Source organism: Poeciliopsis prolifica, unplaced genomic scaffold (assembly GCF_027474105.1).
Source record: "Poeciliopsis prolifica strain line A6 unplaced genomic scaffold, Auburn_PproV2 SCAFFOLD107, whole genome shotgun sequence".
Taxonomy (NCBI): Eukaryota; Metazoa; Chordata; class Actinopteri; order Cyprinodontiformes; family Poeciliidae; genus Poeciliopsis; species Poeciliopsis prolifica.
In genome coordinates, this window is record NW_026562482.1 from 59,905 (window position 1) to 75,000 (window position 15,096).

A 15,096-nucleotide genomic window follows, 5' to 3' on the forward strand; every position below is an offset into this window, starting at 1 on the left:
TGGAATAACTGGAAAGAACTGCAGGTCATCCGTCTGCATGGAGGGAAGAGTTCAAGACTGAAACATCAAGCTGACCTTGGAGGCAGAGACCGAAGCAGAAGAAAGGAGGAAAAACCCAGTGAAGGTGGAGAGAAGACGATGAAAGGAAGAAATGAAGAGAAACGCTGGAGCGATGCAGGGAGGCCCTCCAGCTCTCCTCCACTCGCTCGTCTCTCCCAATGAAAAGCTCAATCCATCAAAGCTTCCCGCTGCAGACCGCTTTCACTCCGCGCTGCTTTCCTTTAAACTTCCATCTAATAAAGCCGCCCTCTGTTTTCCACATTCTGCATCGATTTGGTTCTGCAGCGAGTCGCCGCCGCTCTGAGGGAGCGAAGCCGCAGATCGTTAAAGTCAAACTTCTCTGCTGTCGTCGGCGGGCGGAGAAGTTGAGGAGCCTGGGTCAGGACGGGCAGACTGACAGACTAATTACTCTCCCGGGCGGAGACCAGGAAAAGACTTGATTAATGACCTGCTATCATAATTATCCCAGCGCTGAATGAAAACATTTAACACCTTGTTAAGTTAATGCACCTCAACTCCTGCATCACCTGCTGATTTATGAGACAACCGGAGCCGACGCCTCCTCACTTCACCAGGAGCCCGGGATGATCAGAACAGATCACCGCTACAGCTGCTAATGCTAAAGCTGCTACTGCTAAAGCTGCTACAGCTGCTAATGCTAAAGCTGCTACAGCTGCTGAAGCTGCTACAGCTGCTAATGCTAAAGCTGCTACAGCTGCTAATGCTAAAGCTGCTACAGCTGCTAATGCTAAAGCTGCTAAAGCTACAGCTAATGTTTCATAGTGAAACTCTCATAATAAGGTTTCATTTAAACCCGCAGGTTTTCACAGGAAGATATGAAAACTTGCGGCAGCCGCAGTTTATGACGAGTTTGGAGACGATTAATCAGATGGAGGAAAGTTTTCTGATAATCAATAATCAGCTCAGAGGTTGGAGGGTTTTTTTATACATAGAAAAATATGAAGACAAGTTTAAATTTGTGCAAATATTCAAGGGAATTGATATGGAAACTGTTTCTGCTAATGCTAGCAAGTCTCTGTAGCGCTGCCCTGAGGGTAAAGACCAAACAGAAAAGTCTGCAGGGAAGGTGTGGTCTGCAGGAAGGGTAGATCCTGAAAAGCCCATCAGGTTCAACAAGTTTGGTTTAACCACTCAGCCCATCTGAACATCAAGGTGACATCATGCTGCCACCGCCGTGCCTCCGGAGCAGAGAACTGAAACTCTTTCATTGCTGCTGTCAGCTAAAAGACTTTGTGAGTGGGATTTGTCTGCAGGGCTGCATGCTGGCTCCAGGAGGTAGAACCAGTCCCAACAAGCTGCTAAAGGGCTGAGAGAAAACGAAACTTTTAAAAGATTTGCCTGTTGACCAGCAGACTCTGCTGTATTTTCTTCTGTTACATTTGAACTTTAACTGAAATGAATAATATGCAGCAAAAAAAGGAAAGAGCAGAGAAAGTGAGTGGCTTCTCTCATAAGCTACTTGAGGGAAGATTTAGGAAATTACAAAGGCTAAAGATGTTAATGCCTCCATTATAGCTGCTGAAATGGCTTTTTCCAGAAATCGCAGATATTTTTAACTTTAATTGCTCTGTGCTATCAGCAGAGGTTTACATCTTGACGACTGCGAGCGCCGGCCTCCCTTGGGAAAAGAAAGGCAGAATTAAGATGCAGCAGAAGCATCACTGCTGCAGCATGGCGCCACCCAAACCGCCGCCGCCGCGTGCCGCCGTCCAATCAGCAGCAGGTCTGCAGGAAGTGACCTTTGGTGAAGTCGGAGGTCATCGTCCGCCACAGCGGGACGACGCGCTGCGACACAAACGACGCGGCAATAAAGATAAAATATCGCTGAGCTGATGAACGAGGATCCGACCTCGACGACCCGCCATACCGTCAGAGGAGGTCAAAGGTCAGAGCGGAGGGATTTATGGGCACTGCCGGCGCAAGGAACAATGTCTGCTAAGAGTTCACGCTCCGCACTGTTCAGCTGCCGTCCAAACAGACGCAGCATCAGCCCCAGATATTGACTCTGACCTCTGAAGGAAAACCAAGCCAACAATTTCTTTCCATGGAGCAATAAAATGAAACGTTTGGGATGATTTACAGCAGCAGGCCGAGCCGTTAGAGCTTTAAGCTCGTCGTTAACGAACCAAATGACTGAATGAACTGAGATTCTGCTGAAGGTCAAAAATATAAACCATACAGCAATAAATATAAACACTATTTATGATCAGTTTGGTTAAAGAATTTATCCTTGGAGAAAATAAAGTCAAACATACACTAATGCTAATGGGGAAGCTAACGCTAAAAACTATATCAGCATGGCTTTAGCAGAAGCTAACGCTAAACCCAAAACCAACAAGGACGCTAGCGGAAATGTGCAATACCAATGTAGACATTACTAGAAGCTAATGCTAAAATGCTATTCAAAACGGTATTTAGCAGAAGCTAATGGCTAATGCTAATGTTGACGTGTCATTTCACTGTAAGCAGAGTCAAGTTTTTAAGTTTTTCAGTGTATTTTGTGCTTCAGGAAGTGATTTTTTGGAACTGACCTTCACTCACGGTTTCGGTTTTATGTTGTTCAGTTTCGCTAACTGTCGCTAATGTTGGCTAATTAACTAGAGTAACAGTTCAGACATCAGCAGATTGTAAACAGTAGAGCTACAGCAGTGCATTCTGGGTAACATGAGAAGAGGAAACAGACCTGGTCGGTAAACAGACTCCAAAATAAGAGCATGAATATAAACACTGGCAGCCAAACTTCAACGCGACGAACTGAAAATCTGAAAATTAGAATTTATCTGGAAAGAGTTCAGAGGAAGCTAAACGCTTTCAAAGTTAGCAAAAATACTAGATTAGCTCTGGAGTTAGCGCAGTGCTAACATCCAGACGGGTCCGGGCCCGGCGGTGCTGCCGTCCGGCCCGGTAGCAGGTTCTGACAGCCGGACCCGGAGAAGCAAGATGTGGTTCTGGTACCGTTGATGCTGCTCCTGTCGATCAGGTTGGTGTCGGACGGCCAGAAGGCGTGTTCTCCCCGACCTGCAGGGCAAAGGTCAAAGGTCAGCACAAACAAAACCAGCAGAACCAGGAATAGAAACAGAACCAACAGAGCCAGAACCAGAACCTGAGTGACGGCTTCTTTCTTAACACCATTTGGATTTTCGCGCCGCAGCGCGCCGGGCGCCGCAGCGGGCGCCGGGCGCGCGCGCGCGGGCGCCGCAGCGCGCCGGGCGCCGCAGCGCGCCGGGCGCCGCAGCGCGCCGGGCGCCGCAGCGCGCCGGGCGCCGCAGCGCGCCGGGCGCGCAGCGCGGGCGCCGCAGCGCGCCGGGCGCCGCAGCGCGCCGGGCGCCGCAGCGCGGGGCGCCGCAGCGCGCCGGGCGCCGCAGCGCGCCGGGCGCCGCAGCGCGCGGGCGCGCCGCGCGCGCGCCGGGCGCCGCAGCGCGCCGGGCGCCGCAGCGCGCCGGGCGCCGCAGCGCGCCGGGCGCCGCAGCGCGCCGGGCGCCGCAGCGCCGGGCGCCGCAGCGCGCCGTCCCGTTTCTGTCTGATTCTGCCGTTTCCAGAGCCTCAGACTGCAGCGTCTTTCTGCATGACTGGTTTCCAAACGTCTTATCCGCCGTTCACATTTACTTTCACATGAGTGTTTTTACGCCGCTGCAACCTGCAGTTATTTAAAGTGGCGGCGCTCTTTAAAACCATCATTCCCACGCCGGTTTCAGCTCAGAAAGCTTTCACATGTTTAAGTGTTTTGTTTAAATGAGGCTGAAATGGGCCAGAACCAGAACCAGAACCAGAACCTTTGAGCTGGAGCAGGAAACGCCTCAGGATAAAATACATATTTAACAATAAAAACATAGTTAGCATCATTGTTAGCGCTGCTGTAAGGCTGATGAAATGTCTGAAGGGATTTTATACATTAATAAACTCATTTCTATTTAAAAAATCAAATAGATGCACCTGCATGGTAGGTTTTAAGGTTTTAAGGCTCATTTAAAGAAAACACCATTAAATTATTAAATTGTTGCTTTTGAATCTGGATAATTTTCTCCCAACTCTTTAACTCGTCACGAATGAAGACGTTTTGAATGAAAGAAACATTTTATGTTGTAATTTGTGGAATTCAGAGAAATAAAATCTGTGGGAAAATATGAATATAGGAAAAACTGAAATGGATTTAAAAACCTAAACAGGTTTAATTTAGTCCTGAAGTACATGTGTGGCTTGTTATTTAATTCCTATTTCACTGCAGGAACTAGAAGGGATTTTTATGCAAGTAAATTGAACTTGATTGTAATTTTTTTAACAATAAACAAAAATTGCTTTGAAATCTTGAGTTTCTGGAGAAAATCTTTACTTTTGGTTTGGCTGAAGAGTTTCAAACACAGTCAGAGGAAACTACCAGAAGAGAAAATATCTTTTCTGTGGTCGAGGCTGCGAGACGGTGAGAGAGAGCAACACTTTCAGCAAGTAACAGGAAGGCAGAGCTTCTGAACTTGTAGCCTTTAGGTGGTTTAAAACATGCTGGATTGAAGTGTTGATAGCTGAAGATTTAGTTTCTGTTAGATCATAAAATCACTAATAAAGAAAGAAAGAAACAGTAAAACTGAATATTTTATCTGAAAGTGTTAGTAAACTTCGTCTGATGCAGTAACTTCAGGATGAACCTATTGGTATTCTGAGCCAATCGATATCCCATATTAATACTACCAATATGGCTGACAGCTGATATTTATTGTCTTAATATAATTTTTTAGAAACAAATATTGTCTGTTTATGTCATCCCAGCTGATGGCGCTCTGCTGATGGCGCTCTGCTGATGGCGCTCTGCTGATGGCGCTCTGCTGATGGCGCTCTGCTGATGGCGCTCTGCTGATGGCGCTCTGCTGATGGCGCTCTGCTGATGACGCTCTGCTGATGGCGCTCTGCTGATGGCGCTCTGCAGATGGCGCTCTGCTGATGGCGCTCTGCTGATGACGCTCTGCTGATGGCGCTCTGCTGATGGTGGCGCTCTGCTGATGGTGGCGCTCTGCTGATGGTGGCGCTCTGCTGATGGCGCTCTGCTGATGGCGCTCTGCTGATGGCGCTCTGCTGATGGCGCTCTGCTGATGGCGGCGCTCTGCAGATGGCGCTCTGCTGATGACGCTCTGCAGATGGCGCTCTGCTGATGACGCTCTGCTGATGGCGCTCTGCTGATGGCGCTCTGCTGATGACGCTCTGCTGATGACGCTCTGCTGATGGCGCTCTGCTGATGGCGCTCTGCAGATGGCGCTCTGCTGATGGCGCTCTGCTGATGGCGGCGCTCTGCAGATGGCGCTCTGCTGTATAAAGTATCGCTCTGCAGATGGCGCTCTGCTGATGACGCTCTGCTGATGGCGCTCTGCTGATGACGCTCTGCTGATGGCGCTCTGCAGATGGCGCTCTGCTGATGGCGCTCTGCAGATGGCGCTCTGCTGATGGCGCTCTGCTGATGGCGCTCTGCTGATGGCGCTCTGCTGATGACGCTCTGCAGATGGCGCTCTGCTGATGGCGCTCTGCTGATGACGCTCTGCTGATGGCGCTCTGCTGATGACGCTCTGCTGATGGCGCTCTGCTGATGGCGCTCTGCTGATGACGCTCTGCTGCTGGTTTCAGTCCAGCTAACCGCAGACTGAGATTCTGCTTCACACTGATACTGAAACTCATTACAGTTTAGATTCACAGGCTGCAAAACGGCGTTTTATTCGCAGCCTTCATGTCAGACGAGCCACGTCTCTGAGCGCTCATTAGCACCAAGCTGTGTGTTTGTTGATGAATGAACTCAGTGAAGGGAACCTTAATTACATCTGAGTTCAACAGATAAACTTCAGTTTGGTTCTGAAAACAGCCCACTGCCGTTACGTCTTCTTCTCTGCTTTTTATTTGCCTCTCTGAAAGGATAAGTTATTGTGCGGCTTAATTAGCGAGCGTTTTTTGCTTCGGTTCACAGAAACAATGTTGTTTGGAAAGATTAGAGGAAGCAGAGGAGCTGCTGCTCTCCTCCCTTCAGTGTTTTTGTGTGAACGGTTTCCTGTGATGATGCTGGCAGCTTCACTCCAAACCAAAGAATATAGTAAATGTCCCTTTAATGTGACTTAGTCTCTGGAATACAATCACATTAATAAGCCAAATATAAAGACACACATTGTTTCTCATTCCTGAAGTTGAAGTTTCTTCTCTTGTTTTTTTTTTCTCTGAAGACTTTAGAGATTTTAAACATAAAATACGAAAACAAGTTTGTTCTGATGTAACATAAAATCTGTTTTTCACATTAAAAGTTAATTTACTTCTAAAAACCAATTTAAGACGTTTTAAGGCCTTAATTTTAGATGCATGAATTTAAGACCATTCTTAATGAACACTAAGATTTTTCTCTCCTCATAAATATTCAAACTTTGTCCAGCCATCAGGCAACAAACTGAAAACAGCTAGCTCTCGCTAGCCAGTTAGCAAGAGAAAAAAACAGAATAACATATTTTATCCTGTTATAACATATTTTAACTTGAATAACGTATTTTTAAATAAATTGAAGCCATTTTGAGTCAGATGGGATGAACTGTACCTTGATCGTTGGCCATCTTGTCTGGAAGCTCCACTGCAACAGAAACAAACCAATCAGAAGCAGAAGAACCTCAAACTGGACGGCGGCCTCGGCTTGAAACCCGACCCACCTTTAGCCGTCCTGAACTGGACCGGCTCCGACAGAGGGCCCACTCCTTTGGCGTTTTTGGCCTGAATCCTGAAGTAGTAAACGGTGTCGAGGTTCAGATCCACGACCTGGTGGGTCAGCCGGTCGCCGCTGATGGCCTCCATCACCCAGTCGTCGATCGCCATGTTCTTATCCAGGGTGTAGAACAGGATGTAGCCTGTGAGACGTTAGCAGATTGAATGAGTTGTTTGGAAACAGACGTAGAGAAAGTTTAACGCGTGGAGGCGCCGGGTGTGTGGATGTGCTGCGCCGCCTGCTTGATGCAGCCTGGTTGCATGATGCATCCTGCGGAATGCATGAGGCGTCCTGCAGGTTGCATGAGGCGTCCTGCAGGTTGCATGAGGCGTCCTGCGGGACGCATGAGGCGTCCTGCAGGTTGCACGAGGCGTCCTGCAGGTTGCATGATGCATCCTGCGGAATGCATGAGGCGTCCTGCGGGACGCATGAGGCGTCCTGCGGGACGCATGAGGCGTCCTGCAGGTTGCATGAGGCGTCCTGCAGGTCGCATGAGGCGTCCTGAGGGTCGCATGAGGCGTCCTGCGGGTCGCTCCAGGACCAGAGCAGCTCGTTAAAAACAAACCTCCATTGTTCCTGAACAGAGCAGGAACAATGGAGGGGAAGGTTTCATGTGGAGTCAAACTGTTCAGATTCTTAGAGTCGCCTCCCAATATTAACCAGCAGAGGCAGAAACAATGAGGGGAAATGAAAACGGTGTTTCTGTGATGTGCGTCAGCAGCCGGCTGTCGGACCTGTGATCCGTCCGTTCGCTTCCATCGGCGGCTGCCAGCTGATGAGAACGGCGCGAGGGCGTCCTTCCCGACTGATGACCGTCAGGTCTTTGGGGGCGGAGCTTGGAGCTGCCAATCAGACATGGAGACAGGTCAGCAAAATCTGGAAATGATCTTTTCCAGGTTGTGTGATGGAGTTCCTCAGGGTTCTGCTCTCAGTTTAATCCTTCATACGTTTCCTTTTCTCACAATGTTCTTCAGCCATTCATTTCTAGGGATGCACAAAACACTGCGATCAATATCAGGCAGTTATTTTTTAACATATTGATCAGTCAAAAAGCAAAACTGGGATGAAATCAACAACCGATGTTAACGTCCATTTTGTTATTGTTTGAGGAGACGAAGCATCACAGACATGGTGTTAAAACGTAGCGAAACATCAATACAACATAAATAATATCAGCAGGATTAATACTGATATCTCACCAAATTTTCATATGTGTGTCTCCTGTTTCATCAGACATTAAGTTATCAGATGATGCTGCTGGTCGTATTTCAGTCGTTATCTAATAACAGATAAAAACTTCCTCAGTGATCTCAGTTAGCCTGCTAGCTAACCCAGCTACATTCATTTCCTCTGAGCTATTAATGAACGTTGAGCTAAAGCTTCATGTTTCCTCTTGTCTCACAGACCATAATAGAAATGAGTGAATCAGAGTGGAGTCCAGTCCTGTTTGCACAGAAACTTGGACTCAAACGTCATTTTGATGCCTTTTATATTTTCACACACTCACAGTGTAAGTCTGATGGTTTTGTGCAGTGCATTAATGTCAACTCGGCGTTTTGACGCCGTCAACCTTCAGTTTCATCTCCACATTCGTCTCTTTGGTTCTGACCAGCAGCGTCAGAACCACTGCTGCAGGACAACCTGCGAAGACATCAGCGTCTCAAACAGTGAGACCCGGTTCCACCATTCTTTCCGGTACCAGGCGCCTTTCAGTGTTCAAACATCATTTGTGTAAGAACCAGAACCTCAGGAAACGCTGAGTCGCTGGTTGCTCTGGTAACTCCCTCCTTTCCTGTTCTAAGGAGGGAATCAAACTGAGCCGAGGCGTTCAGGTGAGACCTGCTCTCTGAGCGCCCCGCCCCGCCCCCTCCTGCCCCACCCCCTCCTGCCCCACCCCTTCCTGCCCCGCCCTGCTCTGCCCCGCCCCCTCCTGCCCCGCTGTGAGGTCCAGTTCAGGTGACGTGTGTCTCCAGGTAGCGTTTTATTCCTATAAGCTGCAGCGTTTTAATGAGTGAAGCTTTCATTAACTTCCCAGTCGGGTTCGCTCCCTCTGACCTCCTCGTCTCCATGGAAACCTCGATCGGACCTTTCCTAAGTGCCTCCTTTATGAATTTCCTTCAGCGACAAAAAGCAGCGCTTGGTTTTGTTAAAATGAAGCCGCTTGTTAAATCTGACACTCGGCGCTGGAGGAAATTACAAGATCCAGCTGAGACCATGAGTGATGCTGACAACCTGCACTTCTCCTGAACACAGAGGGGAACACGGCTTCCCGGACTCGATCGGAAATGATTAACAGCTCATAATCAGCGCTAATAGCTGACCTGACAAATCATCCCTAATAAAGCAAAGAGCCATAATAACAAAGTTATGGATTAATCAACACATGGATAAACAGCATGGCACCGTGTCGATCACCCAGAGCGCGTTCAGGAGTCAAAGTGAAGCTTTCAGCAGGAATCCTGACGCTCTAATGGCTTCAGCTTCACGTTGCTGATGAAAAGAACGAAGCTTTTATCAGAGCAACGCCAGGAATAAAGAGCTTTAGATAGAACACCATAAAGAGCTTTACGCAATAAAAGCTTCAAACCGACGGCCTGAACGTTTGATTCCATCTGAAATGTTTCCTTTCAAACGTATATTTGAGCGTAAAACTGCGTATGATGTAATAAATGTCGACTAAACGGATTTAACTTTAACTGAACCACCTGTTTCTGATACATAGTATTATCACAATATGATTCATTTCTACTCCCATAATTAAACGAATTAAACTTTATTTAAAAATATAATTTTTCTGTTTGGAAAGAGTAGAAAATAAAAATCATCATGAACCTTTAATTCACTAATTTATTTCCCATAACTGATTTTCTTCCATTTGTTTACCAATTTCTGCGAGAAATAAAGATCAGAATGAATGTGAGAAACTTTAGATTTTTAACCAAAATGAATTTTCTCCATATTCTTTATATTCTAGCTATTTGAGTTAAAAGTCATGTTTTTGTGTAATTTTGTAAGACAGTTAAGAAACAACAGTAAAACCTCTTAGTTACATGTTTGTGCTCTTTGCTGCATTTCAAGGCTGAACAATTTCAGATATTAAAGCTAAAAAGCATCAATATGAAGCTCCTGTAATTCATCCTTCAGATGTTTTTCTGAAAACGACTCTTCTCTGTCTCTGCTTGACCTGCAGACCCTTTTCTGCAGCTCTTATCTCGACGCCAGGCTCTCAACAGGTGTCTGTTTTTAGCAGGAAGCAGCGGCGCTCCGAGCTGTGATAAAGGAACTCCGTCTCCTCTGCTGCCGTTGTTGTGAGAGATCGTCTGTTTAAAGTCGGCCGATCAGCGACAGACTGAGTGGACTCGCTCCATCTGCTGACTCTGAATGTCAATGTATTCCAGCGGGCCTCGGGGAGCCGCCGGGCTAATGCCGTTCACGCTTAATTGGGTGACAAATCCGGCAAACACGATTGTATACATCCTGAGAGGTGGAAGCGTGACATTTTGATTCCGGCCGGCAGTCGTTGCAGACAGTCGTGGTGATGTTGGCGGGGAGAGAGAGGGAAGTTTATGATGGTTCTTCACTCATCCAGAACGTGTTTTCAGTCCATTGTTAAAAATAATTGCTGTTCTGGAAGAAAATTCTGCAACTCATTGTTTTTGTTGCACCTGTTTTTCTGAAAGCTGCTGCGGATCATAATTTACCTCTAAACAGAAAACAGGAAGAAAGCAGCTTCAAAGCAGGACTTCTGCAGGCTGCACATGAAAGATTCGTCTCCTCGTTCCGTTTAATGCTAAAGGATGAAAACTGTTCATTTATTTCTGCTTGCACTTGTTTCAGATCATCACACAAACATTAATGTCAGGAAAACCCCAAGAAAATCACTTCAACACAACTGTCTGACATAAAATAGGCTAAAAGTGATCAAAAAACAACACAAAGCCTCAGTCTGACTCAAGATCTTCAATTCACTGAGAGTTTAGAAAAACGTGCAGAACCAAAATATGTTTATCATCCCAAAAACCCCTGAGAAAACGAAACACTAAACCAACATTATTTTTGTAAATAAACTGTCTAAATTGGTTCTTAGTGGTTCTATCTGTTTCTGTGCAAATTTTTGTGTAAATATATTAAATTACACAACATTTAACTAAAAACTGACTCAGTGCTGCCCTCTGTGGGTCAAATGGTGTTTACAGCAGATGAATTTTTGATGGCGTTTCTTAGATTTGTGAGTGATTGACTTTCATTGAACCCGGAGTCTCACTGAGCGATTAATAGATTAATAGTTTACATGTCGTCAATAAAATGACACAAAACGTTCCTAGATTTCTCAGTCGTCGCTTTTGTTTTCCAGAAAAAGTCACCAGAGGATCTGAAAATTGTCTAAGTTGTCGTCAACGCTTCATTCATCCTGACCTCCGCTCGGCTCCGCTCGGCTCTTGGCCACGCCCCCTGTGTGGCTTGGCCCCGCCCGCTTTGGCTGGGGGCGGGGCTAAGGTCAGACATTCCCTCCAGTTCTGTTCAGGGCGCTTTGATCCATCTCTGGCCCATTTGTCTCGCAGGTTCGGTTCTGGTGCGAACGCGAATCGATCTCGGTTGCTCAAAGGGTTTGGAAGTTTAATCTTGGACGGAAATATTCCCTGAATAAATAAAATTGTAATTTTTAAACGTCCTTTTGGGTTTACGTAGGTTCTGTTTGTTTTGATAATCTAACATTTAAATCTGACAAAATAAGAAATAAGTTGCTCTTAAAATGTGAACTTTTTCAATAAAAGAATTACATCACACCAACTTTTGGAGAATAATTGTGAGCCTGAGAGTCGTACCTGCTTCATACGTGGTGGCGTGGGCCGTCATGCTCCAGGTGCTGGACCTCCGACCTTTGGTCACCATGACGGCGAACTCGTACATGGTGTTGGGTTTGAGTCCGGTGACAGTGTGGCTGAGAGCCGTGGTGTCTGCAGACTGGAAACATGAGTCGCTTTAAATCTGCTGAAAGTTTTAATAAACTCAGTCTGAGGATCGACCTTCAGGAACATCAGCAGACTGTCAGAAAGTTTCCACCTGAGGATCTGATTTCCAGCGTTTCATGTTCATCGACGAGACGCAAAGAAAATTCATCAATATGTGAAGAATATTGTTTTTTATTGTTTCCTCTGCTGCTGCCTGTGAAGGTGAACCAACTGCATCGATTTATTAGTTTCAGGTTTTATTCAACCTTTCTGAATATTGCAGGTATGGTAGAGGTCAGAGGTCAAAGGAAGCGTGTTGTATGAAAATGACTGAGTGAGTCGGATTTCTGCAGTTATTAATAATCAAGTTTCATGGCAACTTTACAGAAAACAAATAAAAATCTCACCTGGAAACAAATAAAACGAGATTTAATTTAATGACAAAAATGTTAAAAAAATTATTATCATCCATCCATCACTTCATCCAGTCTATTAATCCTTCCAACTGTCAGTTATCAATCCATTCAATAATTCATCCATTCATAAAAAAAAAACATCAGTACACCCATTCAATCATCACCTGTTAACAACTGAGGGTTGGTCATGTGGTCTGTTCTTGGTCATGTGGTCTATTTTGGTCGTGTGGTCTGTTTTGGTCATGTGGTCTATTTTGGTCATGTGGTCTAGTTTTGGTCATGTGGTCTATTTTGGTCATGTGGTCTGTTTTGGTCGTGTGGTCTGTTTTGGTCGTGTGGTCTGTTTTGCTCATGTGGTCTATTTTGGTTATGTGGTCTAGTTTTGGTCATGAGGTCTAGTTTGGTCATGTGGTCTATTTTGGTCGTGTGGTCTGTTTTGGTCATGAGGTCTATTTTGGTCACGTGGTCTATTTTGGTTATGTGGTCTATTTTGGTCATGTGGTCTGTTTTGATCATGAGGTCTATATTGGTCATGTGGTCTATTTTGGTTATGTGGTCTGTTTTGGTCATGTGGTCTGTTTTGGTCATGAGGTCTAGTTTGGTCATGTGGTCTATTTTGGTCATGTGGTCTGTTTTGATCATGAGGTCTATATTGGTCATGTGGTCTATTTTGGTTATGTGGTCTGTTTTGGTCATGTGGTCTGTTTTGGTTATGTGGTCTGTTTTGGTCATGTGGTCTAGTTTGGTCATGTGGTCTGTTTTGGTCATGTGGTCTGTTTTGGTCATGAGGTCTAGTTTGGTCATGAGGTCTAGTTTGGTCATGTGGTCTGTTTTGCTCATGTGGTCTATTTTGGTTATGTGGTCTGTTTTGGTCATGTGGTCTGTTTTGGTTATGTGGTCTGTTTTGGTCATGAGGTCTATTTTGGTCATGTGGTCTGTTTTGGTCATGTGGTCTATTTTGGTTATGTGGTCTGTTTTGGTCATGTGGTCTGTTTTGGTCATGTGGTCTAGTTTGGTCATGTGGTCTGTTTTGTTCATGTGGTCTGTTTTGGTCATGTGGTCTGTTTTGGTCATGTGGTCTGTTTTGTTCAGGTGGTCTAGTTTTGGTCATGAGGTTTAGTTTGGTCATGTGGTCTGTTTTGTTCATGTGGTCTGTTTTGCTCATGTGGTCTAGTTTTGGTCATGAGGTTTAGTTTGCTCATGTGGTCTGTTTTGGTCATGTGGTCTGTTTTGTTCAGGTGGTCTAGTTTTGGTCATGAGGTCTAGTTTGGTCATGAGGTTTAGTTTGCTCATGTGGTCTGTTTTGGTCATGTGGTCTAGTTTTGGTCATGAGGTTTAGTTTGCTCATGTGGTCTGTTTTGGTCATGTGGTCTGTTTTGTTCAGGTGGTCTAGTTTTGGTCATGAGGTTTAGTTTGCTCATGTGGTCTTTTTTGGTCATGTGGTCTTTTTTGGTCATGTGGTCTGTTTTGGTCATGTGGTCTGTTTTGGTCATGTGGTCTGTTTTGGTCATGTGGTCTAGTTTTGGTCATGAGGTCTATTTTGGTTATGTGGTCTGTTTTGGTCATGTGGTCTGTTTTGGTCATGTGGTCTGTTTTGGTCATGTGGTCTGTTTTGTTCAGGTGGTCTAGTTTTGGTCATGAGGTCTAGTTTGGTCATGAGGTTTAGTTTGCTCATGTGGTCTTTTTTGGTCATGTGGTCTGTTTTGGTCATGTGGTCTGTTTTGGTCATGTGGTCTGTTTTGGTCATGTGGTCTAGTTTTGGTCATGAGGTCTAGTTTGGTCATGTGGTCTGTTTTGGTCATGTGGTCTGTTTTGGTCATGTGGTCTGTTTTGGTCATGTGGTCTAGTTTTGCTCATGTGGTCTGTTTTGGTCATGAGGTCTAGTTTGGTCATGAGGTTTAGTTTGCTCATGTGGTCTGTTTTGGTCATGTGGTCTGTTTTGGTCATGTGGTCTAGTTTTGCTCATGTGGTCTGTTTTGGTCATGAGGTCTGTTTTGGTCATGAGGTCTGTTTTGGTCATGTGGTCTAGTTTTGCTCATGTGGTCTGTTTTGGTCATGAGGTCTTTATGGTGATGCCTGAAGTTTAACAGTGATATTAAGATTTCATATTAATATCGGCCCAAACTTTCATATTGCTGCATGACTAATAATTAACCTGTTTCTTCCTGTTAAGCAGATTCTGTTTCCTTCCATTAATCTGTGTTGAAACCAAACTCCGTGGTTGTTTCACTGGGTCGACCCGGTCCAGTCGGCTCTGATTGTGGAGTCGCCCATTGTTCAGCAGAAACATTAATCAGCTAAAGTCAAAGCAGCGTGAGCAATTAATCGTCCTGGAAACCAGAGCAGCGTTTGTGCCGCCTGCTGATGCTGCCTGAACTCACCTTGTACTTCCCGCTGGTCGAGACGCTGGACTTCCACTTGACGGAGTAGTACCGGACCTCCGACGACTTCTGGTTCTTGGTCATAGAGTTGTCGGCCCAGGAGACGCGGACCGAGTCCGAGGACAGCGCCACGGCCTGGACTCCTACTGGGGGGATCATGGGAGTGCTGGTGTCTGGCATGGGAGTTGGGAATTTATCAAAGAGGTGGAAAAGGTCGTCCTCTAACGGGTCAATGGGGTCTGATTCACACCGCAAGCATGGGGAAAATTAACGCACAGACGTGATGGCGTACAGGCAGAAAGGAGGTGAAAGGTCGAGGATGATGACCACAGAGGAGGAGATGAAGAGTTGAAGAGGAGGGGAGGAAAAAACCGGAGAGAAAACAGAGACAAAGAGTAAGAGGTCTGAGAGACAAAAACAACCAACCTGCTACAGGAGAGGAGCCACTGACCATCCAGCCAACATGGCTGCCAATCACTGAACCGTTTTACGCTGCAGGTCTGGCTGTGGTCAGCGGCTCCGGCCGTTTAGTCAACATGCTGCCATCAGCT

General features: G+C 46.0%; 1 protein-coding gene across 1 annotated transcript in view; it reads right to left on the minus strand.

The window, feature by feature from the left end:
- LOC129354284 (netrin receptor DCC-like) overlaps positions 1–15,096 on the minus strand; it is a 147,921-nt gene that overhangs the window by 23,334 nt on the left and 109,491 nt on the right. Inside the window, 6 exon segments of the mRNA XM_055023786.1 lie at positions 3,037–3,099; positions 6,635–6,667; positions 6,744–6,938; positions 7,531–7,638; positions 11,623–11,761; positions 14,546–14,784. Of these exon segments, the coding sequence (XP_054879761.1) occupies positions 3,037–3,099; positions 6,635–6,667; positions 6,744–6,938; positions 7,531–7,638; positions 11,623–11,761; positions 14,546–14,784 (777 nt within the window).